The sequence below is a fragment of the Archocentrus centrarchus genome, chromosome 21 (assembly GCF_007364275.1).
Source record: "Archocentrus centrarchus isolate MPI-CPG fArcCen1 chromosome 21, fArcCen1, whole genome shotgun sequence".
Lineage (NCBI taxonomy): Eukaryota > Metazoa > Chordata > Actinopteri > Cichliformes > Cichlidae > Archocentrus > Archocentrus centrarchus.
Window position 1 is genome coordinate 24,602,243 of NC_044366.1, and position 12,503 is coordinate 24,614,745.

Consider the following 12,503-nt stretch of genomic DNA (forward strand, 5'->3'; position numbering starts at 1 on the left):
AGTTCACTTTTTCAGTTCACTTTATTTCAGACCACATAAAACCATATATAACATATTTACATTGTTTTTTTTTTCTTTCTTAAAAGATTACAAAGCTTCATATAGATATATGTGGGTATAATCACAAAATTCTCCTGCTGCTAAAGTGCTCCTGACTACTCGTCATTCTCAGATATAAACCCAGTATCGAGCACTCTTGCACCCTTTCGATGTTTCCTATCACATCGATCACTCCCTCCACTCCTTCTGTGCACAGCACAGAAGAAGCATTCATACTGAACTTTTCCACCAGGTGCTCCAGACTCAGTGGCTTCCTCCAGTGGCCGTAAAAGGTGTCACATCTGGCTGTGTAACTCGGCCCCTGATGTGTTTCTATCTGGACCTCACAGTACATCTTGTCAAAGCTGGGTGTGTTATCTTTGGGCGTCTCCACACTGACTTTGTGCAGGAGCTCCTTCAGATCGGACCGGCTGATTTGAGCGTCGCTGAAAGACTCCACAGTCACTTTGTTGTCCAGCAGAGCGGAGCAGGCATTGAACTGGAATGAGTGCCTGGCTTGGTGCTCTGTGGCAGGTAAAGGGCAGTCAATGTACTTAGACGGAGGCACTCGAAGTGTGACGTGCCGGATCTGGTTGAGGTCAAACTTGCCGACTGTATTTTGGAGCTTTTCTCGGGCTGCCAGAGCTGCATCGACAACCCAGTGCATCCCCAGGTGAGCGGGGATGCGCTTGAATGCCACATCCTGATCTTCCAGAATCCATTTATAGGCTCTCAGAGCAGAATCCGCCATGGCTGAGGGACTGTAGTCTTTGTAGTAAACCCCAAGCCCACTGTCCAAATCCAGTATGGCTGAATTTCCCTCCAGTCCTATCTGGGCCAGCCGAGCAGCCTCTAGGCCTCTCCGAGCAGCGTTGCCAATGTGGAGAGGCTTGGTCTGTGTGGCGGCGTTAGCCAAGGGAGCCCCAGCAGAGGAGGCTGCGATAGCAAGAGCATGGCCGCACTGTTCAGAGGACAGACCAAGGAGCTTAGCTGAGGCTGCAGCGCTGCCCATCACGCCAACAACACTGGGAGGGTGGAATCTGAGAAACAGAGAAGCAAAACATTAAGATTTATTCAAGGGTCTACCGCTTCCCACTGGTCGTTTCTGTTCCCTTTTTTCCCCCCTTCTTCTTCACTATCACTTCTCTCTTTTCACTAATCTGCCCCTCCCTGCCTGTCAGTTCTGGAATAGTAAAACTACATCATGCTAATGTGAATTATGAAAGAAAAGAAAAAGGCTTGGTAGTTCAAGGTTATTGGTGAATCGGGCCTTTAATGCTCTAGTATTTCTACATGAGCTGGACAATAAATAGTTCCAGAGCTGAAATATTTCTTAGCATTTCCAAGTTCCACACCTTTCAGGGATGTTGTAGGCTTCTTTGGAGAACCTCATCAATCTGCCCTGAACCTCAATGCCAACATTGAAGGCTAGCAGCAGATCTAGACCAGAGGGCTGACTGGGCATTGTCTCTGCCAGGGCCAACAGTGCAGGTAGCACAGCGCCCGAGGGATGAGTCGCAGGGTGCCAAGTGTCGTCAAAGTCCATGGAGTGAACCTGATAAACAAAATCAGGAATCAAAGCAGAGCTGGATCATGCTTTATATTTTCTAAATATTTTTGCTTTTGTGGGACCAAACTTACTGCGACTCCATTGACAAATGCAGCGTAATGAGGTGGCAGAATTATGTTTGATTTACCCCAAACGCTGCTCCTCTCTTGAGATGCAAACAACTGCAAACACATTAATATGAATATAAGTGAAAGAGCAATTTTAGAATATATATAAAACTGGCAGCAAAAATGAGATTATAACTGCAAACTGAAGAAGTACAGGACATGAATGGATAATCAGTCGTGGAAAATAAGTATTTGTCAAGACTACAGTGAGCACAGGAAAAGAAGTTGGTTAGCAGGACTGATTATTTGTTAAGAAAATCTGACAATGAGCAGATAATTGTTAATTTCAGCTGCACAAACAACCTCTAATGAAACCATATAACAATTTTATTGTGATTACTGACAGATACAATGTATTCAAGTATCACTATTTAGTATGTAGAATTTAATAAAGATCTTTTGTGGCATTTAGACTTACATCACAAACAAATCTTTCCACGTACGTGTTTTTGTAGTTCCAGTTTACTGTACCTGACTGTACTGGAGAGCCTTATTGAAGACAGCTGTTCTGGTTCCTAACAGTCCAACACCGAGGGTGTCCAGCATCATCCTTTTGCTCCTGCTAATCACACCATCTGTCAGCTGAGAGGTGTTGAGAGCATGTATGGCAGCTCCAAAGCTCACTGTGATACCCTGAAAAAAATTAAACAGGAATAGTCAGTTCAAATAATATCGACTTCCCGAGAGATGGTTCAGTCATTATCGTTATAATTAGATTAAGATGTTAAAATATGTTGCAGGTCATTAAAGCCAAAAAAGATACTCTCCAAAAGGTGCCTTTTAAAAAGAAGAAAAAAAATAAAACTCAGAGAAATGGCAACCAGCAGTACCTTGCGAAGCATTGTTCAAGCTCGACAAGCTCTTAACATGACTAAACATCCAAGTGTGGCAGGTTTTTATACATTATTACCCTGTCTGAGGGCTGGACTGCCAAATTTCCAAAGTGGCTAAAACCCACTAGGATGAGAAGTAGGAACTTTCACAATGACTGAATGTTGTCTGTTCATTTATACTGGTTTTCTGTGCACTGGAGAATCTGTTAAGGCACTTGATTTAAAAAAAACAATAAAAACAAAAAAAAAAATCTTGTGACAGCTGATTTTGACATATTCAAGTTACATTAGATCTGTGTGTCAGAAGGCACATCACCATTGAAAGAAAAAAGTTGTCGAGAAGTTGCAAACTTAGCATTTTGTTGACCTTTTTTAGCATGTAAGACCAACTTTACAAAAGCCTTACTTTGAGTCAGATAACTTTGGAAAAGTGCTCTCTTTCACAATGTCTTTCCTTTTTGAGATGGGAAACGATGGAAATTCATTTTTGAGCAGAGGGGAGTTTTTGAACAGGGAAATGAAATAAAGTGGCAATCACGTGATAAAGTCTTTCTCTTTTTCGGTCGCTGATTACTACAAACCATCAGCCTTTGGCCTCAGTTGTGTTGTTACGTAAGATAACGCATTAGTGGTACACAGCTGCTAACCCAAATCTGCAACCAGTCCAGCTTGCATGTAAACTTGGGCTAAATGTTGTTGCTGCTTATTATTTGCTATCCATGTAAAAACTGGTGGTGAACTAAAGTCTTTGAAGAAGTGAGAGAGAAACAAATTTGACCATTTCATGTGCCATCTCATGTAAAAAAAAAAAAAAGAGGAAAACATAAGTGTGTTCCTCTTTTTTTTAAAGACTAATTTCCACGAAAGGCTTAACTAAATATTATAATGATGTGTTCAGATCCCACACAACGCATATGGATGTAACTGTATTTATGAATTATGTTAACCAACTTAAAATGAACATGATATAAAGTATGAGAGGTATACTTCAGAGGGGCTTCCTTGTTGGTTTAAAAATTGTGTAATCATGTGACCAGTTGTTTGATAGCAGTATAAGCAGAAAATACCCATATACAAACATAAACACAATTACCCTCTCTTTAGAAAGACTGATCAGCTACAGATCAATACTGATCAGGTCTTGACTCTTAAAGATGTTGTAACTTGTTTACATGGATTTAAAGTATTACAGATTTGATTTGATAAGTTTCACTGACAACAGAATGTAGCTTCTTTTTATACAGAGTATATCAATATATTGTAATACAGATTGCCCAGATTTGTGTAATTTCTTTGTCAAAATTATAGTTAGCTAAAACTTTTAACTAAATTTCAAAAAAAGAAATGCTACTGTGCATTTACAAACTACAATAACATAAAAATATGCAAGAAGGAGACTTACATTATGCTCACTGAGACGTGAGGTCCACATGACTGTGAGTCTAATGTGTTCACAGAATGTTGCAACTTTGAAACTTCCTAAATATCACCTGTGGCAAAAATATCCCACAACAATTCAATTCAGTTTTATTTATATAGCACCAAATCACAACAATCACCTCAAGGTGTTTTACATTGTAGGGTAAAGACCCTACAATGATACAAAGAAAACCCCAACAATCAGATGACCCACTATGAGCAAATCCTTGGTGACAGTGAGAAGGAAAAACTCCCTTTTAACAGAAAGAAACCTCCAACAGAGCAGGGCTCTGCTGTGATTGGTTGGGGGTGAGGGGAGGGAGACAGGACAAAAGACATGCTGTGGAAGAGAGCCAGAGATTAATATTAATAACTAATGATTAAATGCAGAGTGGTGTACAAAAAGAGAGTGAACAGAGGTGAATGAAAAAGGTGCATCATGGGAAGCCCCCAGCAGCCTACTGTAGGTCACCTGATCCAGGCCCAACTACAGTATAAGCTTGATCAAAAAAGAACTTTTAAAGCCTAATCTTAAAAATAGAGAGGGTGTCTGTCTCCCAAAGTGGGAGCTGGTTCCACAGAAGAGGGGCCTGAAAGCTGAAGGCTCTGCCTCCCATTCTACTTTAAAGTATCCTAGTAAACCAGCAGTCTGAGAGCAAAGCGCTCTATTGGGGTGATGCATACTGTGAGGTCTTTTTTAAGATAAGGCAGGGCCTGATTATTCAAGACCAAGTATGCGAGAAGGATTTTAAATTCTATTTTTTTTTTTTTTTTACTTTTTGTTGGGAGTCTCTCGCAACACCGTTTCTAACTCAGGGATGTAAACAAACACTATTGCCTAGAACATGACAACCTCGGCCCACAATGCATTGCGAGTAGCCTTTCGAGCTCTGCTACCTAAGCCTGACACACTCAAAATTTGAATGAATTTGCATACATGCTCTGCATGTATGCAAAATGTACATGCCACCGCACTGTACACAGTGGCAGTGGAGCAATTTGTCATCTGAATAGCCGGTCTTGTACCAAAAAGTGATTTCCGGTATTTGCCCAAAAAATTATTGCTGGTAGTTACATTGTTGTAAATGACTTGTTGACCTATAATCTGTCAAGCGTATCTCAAGCATCATCTCTTATCAATGATATCAATTCATTTTGAGTCATAAAGTGATCATCTGCCAAAAAGTGATTTCCAGTATTTGCCCCCCCCCCCCCCCCCCCCCCCCCCACACACACACACACAAACACAAAATAATTAGTTGTATTTAAATTGCTTATTAATTTTTGGCCTAAAATCTGTGAAACGTGTCAAACATTTCTCTGATAACTGATATTACATCATTTTGAGTGAGAAACAACACTCCTGTCAAGGTAGAAGCTGCAATCACTTCTTGGCAAAGAGATTTTCATATATTCTTTATTTAATGAGGGTAAAAATTAACATTGACATTAAAAATGTCTTTTATCCCGAGAGATCTCCCAAGAGGGCTGCAGAAATTGCACCAAATATAACATTACAGTTCTATAAAGAGTAGCCAAAAAGGACTGGATTGATTATAATGCAGACACAGTAATGCAGAGTCCTAAATATATTTGCATTTATTCATATTATATATGCCCTTCATAAATCCTGTGCACCACAGTCTATTTACCGATATAAGAAAAGATAATATATTAAAAAAAAATTGGAAATCACTTTTTGGCACAACACCGGAAACCTGAAAACTCTGCTGTCGCCGTGTTTTGTGTACATACAGTGCTCGTACTACGTCACTTCGTATGGCCTTGCCCAGACCTTGCTTCAGCAGCAAGGGGGAAATCCCCACACCCCCACACCCCACACCCCGGGCCTCGATTCGTCCTTTAGCGACTTCTAGTGGCTTTTGAGACACTTGACAGCGAGTTTTCTTACACAAAAGCTGGCAACATTGCTGGCCGCCAATCACCAGATTACACACAAATATACAGGCCAGCATAGATTATTTTCCCTCTAATACTTCCTATTACATTAAAATACCAAAGAACCAGGTGAAATTAAATGTCATGAAAAAAGATCAATATTTCCTTTGGACACTTTTGGGGAGGGGGGTCTGAGAAAGAGTACTCTGTACACTTTGGAAAAGTATATATATATATATATATATATATATATATATATATATATATATATATATATGTCTCAAAAGCCATTATTGACCTGAATTTTTCTATGCTTCTTTTTGGACAACCAAATCAAACAAAATACCCTAACCTTGAATTTACAGTGATTTTAAAAATTTGGCTGCCGGCACCTATTAGAACTACACATCCTCCTCACAGTCACTCAGCCAACCTGATTTCCCGGCTGCTCGGGACATGCTGGGGGAGAGCTACCTTGGTCCGCACTGGCTACAGTACCAGTCAAAAATTTGGACACACTCACCCTTTCATATATGAATAAGTGAGTTTGCCCTGGGTCTACCCTGGGTCATTGCACCTGTGCTGCCTTGATGTAATTCTTGGCAACTGTGTAAGCAGTGTGCAATGTCCCATTCTCATCAAAGGTCAAAGGTTTTTGCCTTGTACTTTGGTTTAAAATTGAATGTATCTTAAAGGACTTTGTCCTTGCTTGATTTTTTTGTTTTATATCCTGCTTTGTTTATCCTTGAGACACTTATCTAACCCTGGAGACTGGCTCAGGTTTAGTTTTAAACTCGCACATCTCCTGCACAACACTTAGTCAGGTCTCTGTCTAGATTACGCTAGATTTAGAAATGCTCCTCCCTTTGTGTTTTTGTTTGGCTAGGAAGTGTAATTAGGTAGCAGAGGTTGCATTTTGTTCATTTAGTAAATTATGCTCATTAAAACCTTTTATCTGTGACTCAGTCTTCCCCACCTGGATGAGTAATGTTATGTTGCTTCCCTCCCCCGTATAAAGCTGGGGTAAACCAGACTATAGCAGGCCATTGTTTGTGCAAGAATAAAATATGAAGTGAGACCTCCAGGAAAGAAATGTGATGCAGTGCTGAATATAAAGCTTAAACACTGTTGTTTGAAAGCACTAATTACAGTAATTCTTTGCTTCCTTAAGTGGCTGTTAGAAAGTTGTGTGTGTGTGTGTGTGTGTGTGTGTGTGTGTGTGTGTGTGTGTGTGTGTGTACAGTTAGGCCCAGAGGTAATTTTGCCTCTGTACATCACCACAGTGTTGAGCTTGTTTTCAGTATCTTTTCACTGGAACTTTCAATGTGAGGTCCAAAGAGATGTTGATTGGAGTGAAGGAGGCCATCTTTAGGCTGGAAAAAAAAAAAATCAGAAAGACAGCAAAAACTTTAAGTGAGGCCAAATCAATAATCTGTTACATTCTTTGAAAGAAGGAATACACTGGCCGGCTCAGAAACACCAAAAGGCTCGAAAGACTACAGAAGACAACAAAAGTGTCTGATTGGAGAATTCTTTCCTTGGTTAAGAAAAGCCCCTTCACAACATCTAGCCAAGTCAAGAACACTCTTGATGGAGTCAAGGATTTTCATCCAAGTATTAACAACAATCCTTATATTTAAAATTATGTTAGAAAATTATGTTTGTCCGATCAATATTGAGCCTCTGAAAATGCGCTGGATGATGGCTGCATTTACATTCGAAATGCAATGGGTGTCACTATTTCCATATTTTCCAAACATGTTTTTAAAGAATAAATAGGACCAGCTGCATAGGCTCTGGTTTGTCTTCCTATTAGATTTGCATTTGTTTAGAGATAAAAAAAAACAAAAAACACTCCAACGTACTGTAATTCATTTTATAAATCACAGAAACAGTAGAGGCTATTTTACATTGATAGTTATGCCACAAGGTCAGGAGGAAAGAGACGTGGATTATCTCTCTCTCTCTCTCTCTCTGTCTCTGTGCGCGAGTGCGTGTGGATGAGGAGGGAGAGCCACTTTGACACCCTTGACAGGACAGCCATTCAATAGTTAAATGTTAATTTAGCAGTCACCTCCCGGTGCGCACGCACGCAGTAAGCCCAAGCTTCATAAACGAGCCGCTGCCGCTGTAGCGTCTCAGTGTTTCCACTGATTCCACATCAGTGAAGCGGCTCAGAGAAGATGGCACTGGCCGACACAGAGCGCGGAGTGTCCAGCTGCGGGGATTCAGGCGCCCCGTTTTCAGAGATTATTGAGCTGAATGTCGGCGGACAGGTTTATGTTACCAGACACAAAACTCTGATCGCCGTCCCAGACTCACTCCTGTGGAACATGTTCAGCAAGAAGTCACCCAAGGAGTTGGCAAGAGACAGCAAAGGGCGCTTCTTCTTGGACAGGGATGGGTTCTTGTTCCGCTACATCCTCGATTATCTCCGAGACCTGAACTTGGTCCTCCCGGACTACTTCCCCGAGAAAAGTCGACTGCAGAGGGAGGCGGACTTTTTCCAGCTGCGGGACCTCGCAAAACGTCTCAGCCCCCGGGTGAGCAAAGAAAATTCAATCAGTGAGGAGATCAGCCAGAGCGACACAGAAGACGGCGCGCAGCAGTGCGGCTCCTCCGGTGGCTTGGAGACTTTACGCACCATGTCTGTCAGCGGAGCCATGCGCTCCCCCTCTCTAGATTCCAGAAAGTCCGGCTATATTACGATAGGATACCGTGGCTCGTACACTATTGGCAGAGACATCCAAACCGATGCGAAATTCAGGAGAGTGGCGCGCATCACGGTTTGCGGTAAGACATCTCTGGCCAAAGAAGTGTTTGGGGACACGCTGAATGAGAGCAGAGACCCGGACAGGCCCCCTGAGAGATACACATCCCGGTACTATCTCAAGTATAATTTTCTAGAGCAGGCATTTGACAAGCTGACAGAAGCGGGCTTCCACATGGTGGCCTGCAGCTCCACAGGCACCTGTGCCTACACCAGCAATGATCCAAATGAGGACAAAATTTGGACAAGCTACACTGAATATGTTTTCTGTCGGGAATAACCAACACTATCCATGCCACGTTTATGTAAATATACATTTCATAACGTAGAGGAATGTCTTCGAAAAGTATTGCATTTGCTGTGCTGAATGGTTACATTTGTAACGGAGTGACTGCCAAATATTGCTCCATCATTGCCAGAAATTAGACGCAAAAATGCCCCCAAATTGGTTCTACACAGAAGATTCTGTCAAGATGGCGAGAAAAGATGATGAGCAGGGGACCTTTTGAGATAATAAACTCAAAGCACTGCAAACATCATCTCCATCTCATAGAACTGCATGTCAATGTTTCAGTCATATCTGACTCAGTGCTGTGCGAATTGAGTGGCATCCAGGAACAGACCAGCAGCAATTAGTATTCAGTGTCATTGTGACTTCTAGGCTTGCTCGAGCACTTGTTTGGCCAAGTTTTGTATTATCTAATAGGCTCTTATAGCAGTTCTATCACTGACAGGATTGTAAGTGTATGTGAAATGTTGGTAGAGTTGTATTTGTTATAAACTTGTTCATTATAAATAAAGTCTTCTACTCTGTTATTCTCAGCCGTTTGCCAGTCATCCTATCTTCCTTTTAACATCTGCACAAAGAGTACAGAGTAACAAAATACTGGCATTCACCTCCCTCCAACCTTTTAACCTCACTCAGTGGGGAATCAAAGAGTCGGCCTCAAAGAGAGATGCCCTACACAGAAATCTCACCCCATCCGTGGCACCGGAGCTGCCAGCTCAACAAAATTTGTCACACAGTTTTAACCCAGAAGCGACGTGTTACAGAGTTGTGTCTCTACTTGTCATTGCACTCACGACTCACTTACAGAATCCTGACTCTGAACTTTCCTTTCTTCCTACTTAGTGTTTTACTCTTGTAAACTGCCCTCACAAGACATTGTATGTTTTCCAGTAACCTTTTATTAAATGACACAAACACAAAAGCTCAGCATCTGCAAAAGGTGCCCTTTAAATACTGCAGGAGGATCCTTTTCTACCTATCCATTTTGTCACACAAATTTAGCAGCATGCAGCGTGGATGCAAATAGTGCAGCTGTGCACACATGATGTCATTATCATTTCAAGTGTAAATAATGAAAGGGTCCAGCTGCACACAAATGGGAGGGTTCAGTCTGCCAGGGACTGTGGATGAATGGGGAGTCGATTGGTGCACCTCGGCTGTAGGGGACAAATTTTTTGACTGGCCAGCATACAGTAAGTCCTGGATTATGTGTTTCATTCAAAACAGATATGGGGAAAAAAAGTCTCCACGTTCAAGGCCATGGGTGGGATTACAGGACATCAGGGGCTTATAGAGTCATAGCCTCTGTAGGGGTCCAGGGACATCCTCCCAGAGGGAACATCTTTGGTTAATGCTTCACTCTGGTTCAGTTTGGTTTAAGAATCTTGGAGAAAGCCTGTTTTCACAGGGATGGACATTTACACATTATTGATTGTATATAAATGGGTCAAAATAAAAGCACTCTAAGGGATGTTTATTGAGACAGGTCTTGTCCATTTATACAATTTTATCTTTTCCTGCTTTGACATTTAAATGTGTCACATCAAGAAAAGAACAGGTGAGAAACATAAAGACGCCTCTTTTCTATTTAGCTGTTTCAGGCTCATGCAGGCTTATCGTCATGCCTCACTGAGACACTGAACTGAGCGGTCATTAATGTTGTCAATGATATCTAAAGCTTACCTACTATAAGAAATCTTGCACACCTGAACAGAGTCAGATTTACCTTTGCATGCACAGCAGCCAACAGCTATGCTGGAAATGGATGTGAATGAGCATGTGCACCCACCCCCAGAGTCTAAAAATACACTCTAGTTCTAACAAAGTGACACCATTTTAAATTCAGACCTGGCAAGTTAATCTAAACTGAACAAATTAATTAAAAGAGAAGAAAAGATGCTGATATTGCTAGATGCTGATGCTCAGAACTAAAATACTAGTTTAGCTGCCAAATATCGTACCTCAAGTTGTGCTTAAGGACCTAGGAATACACACTTTACTTAGGATCACACATTAGACCATTTGTTTACTTTTTATTTCCTTTGGCTAATATTTTATGCAACAAAAAAATTCATGTCAACAAGGAAGAAAGGAAATTGTACACACACACACACACACACACACACACACACACACACACACACACACACACACACACACACACACACACACACACACACACACACACACACACACACACACAATGTAAAACAGAGGACAGACACATTAACTGGTGAATAAAGGTAAATAAAATCTCTTTTCCTAAGCTCAGTTAAGAAGAATGTGTGTGTTTGGTTGTGTGGACCTGAAAATCATTGGTTCAGTTAAGATTAGTGAAGAAATGCTTCCATTTCAATGAATATTGGATGGTCCTGCTTGAATGTTGTCAGCCAACATATGCCACACCATGAGCTGATGTTTTCTGAGGAGCAGCATCTTACCTGACATGATAGCAGCTACGGAGCACAGGCTCAATTTTAAGTGTAACGCTTTACATGTTGGATGACATCTAGTAATTTCTGTTGATCATTTACAGCTGGATGAACAGATGAGGCAGCCCGAGTGACTGTGTCAGATACCACGGAAACAATAGCTGCAGTGACTAGGACAAATCTTCACACACAATAATATATAACTTATTATTTTGACTAAGATATTGTTATGCAGCTGTAGAAATGTAAATTATTTGCCAGTAAAAGAATGTTTATTTGGAGGAAGCTCATCTTTTTTTTTTTTGTTGTGAATGAATTTGTTACATCCCAGAATGCAGAGAAGTCTTAGAAATTCAGGATGAAACGGTCAGGATACACGCAGGACATCTCATAATGTATGACCACATAATCTGATGCTAGTTAATAAACATTCATGTGCTCTGAATTTGAATAAAGCTCACACGGAACCTCGTCTGGCTGAGTTCTCACTAATAATAAAATCTAGAAAAAGAGGTCAAGAGCTTATATTAAACTTCTTTCATGTTTTTTTGGGGGGGTTTTGGGAGTTGAAACACACCCCACACTAATAACTACTCTGATGAGGGAAACACCCTGGATCGGTCACCCATTCGTCATCGAGCTCTGCATGTAAACAATGACGGATTCACACCCACATTTACAAACAGCACAGTGTGAGCAATTCAGAGACTCTACAACATTTGCATGTCCACGGACTGTGGGTGGGAGCCCACTCGGACATGTGCGGTAAAGGATGTTATTCATTCAAGCTGTTGCAGCACATGCACATCCAATCCCGCTGTGCACATTTTAGACAGACATAGTTTTGGAATTCCCAAGGGATGCCTCTTAGCTGAAATTTGAATTAAATGATAAGAAATCTCAAAAGAGTCTGTAAGGATAGAGTTTTCACTCATCTCCACTGTAATGTAATACCGTACGCCGCTTTAGATTCTGGTGATGCTTCATTCAGGCTACAGTCAAAGTCATTTTAATGTTTAGTTACGAATATTTAAAGGGTCAATATTAGATATACAAGTCAGAAATCTCTCTCTCTCTCTCTCTCTCTCTCTATATATATATATATATATATATATATATATATATATATATATTTTTTTTTTTTT

General features: G+C 40.9%; 2 protein-coding genes across 2 annotated transcripts; one reads left to right on the plus strand and one right to left on the minus strand.

Moving 5' to 3' along the window:
• Nucleotides 1-26: 26 nt before the first annotated feature.
• Nucleotides 27-2,649, minus strand: acod1 (aconitate decarboxylase 1). Its single transcript, XM_030757815.1, has 5 exons — nt 2,547-2,649; nt 2,188-2,349; nt 1,681-1,770; nt 1,395-1,594; nt 27-1,079 (listed from the first exon to the last, which is right to left on the minus strand). Exons 1-5 carry the CDS (start codon nt 2,556-2,558, stop codon nt 122-124), a joined length of 1,422 nt encoding a protein of 473 aa, XP_030613675.1. The 5' UTR covers nt 2,559-2,649; the 3' UTR covers nt 27-121.
• Nucleotides 2,650-7,949: 5,300 nt separating this feature from the next.
• Nucleotides 7,950-9,432, plus strand: kctd12.1 (potassium channel tetramerisation domain containing 12.1). Its single transcript, XM_030758036.1, has one exon. It carries the CDS (start codon nt 8,051-8,053, stop codon nt 8,915-8,917), a length of 867 nt encoding a protein of 288 aa, XP_030613896.1. The 5' UTR covers nt 7,950-8,050; the 3' UTR covers nt 8,918-9,432.
• Nucleotides 9,433-12,503: the final 3,071 nt, after the last annotated feature.

Coding starts and splice junctions, on each gene's coding strand:
- kctd12.1 (XM_030758036.1), top strand. CDS start 8,051: ATGGCACTGGCCGACACAGAGCGCGGAGTGTCCAGCTGCGGGGATTCA.
- acod1 (XM_030757815.1), bottom strand. Junction 1,595..1,680: donor CATTTGTCAATGGAGTCGCA/GTAAGTTTGGTC, acceptor TTTGTTTATCAG/GTTCACTCCATGGACTTTGA. Junction 1,080..1,394: donor GCCTACAACATCCCTGAAAG/GTGTGGAACTTG, acceptor TCTGTTTCTCAG/ATTCCACCCTCCCAGTGTTG.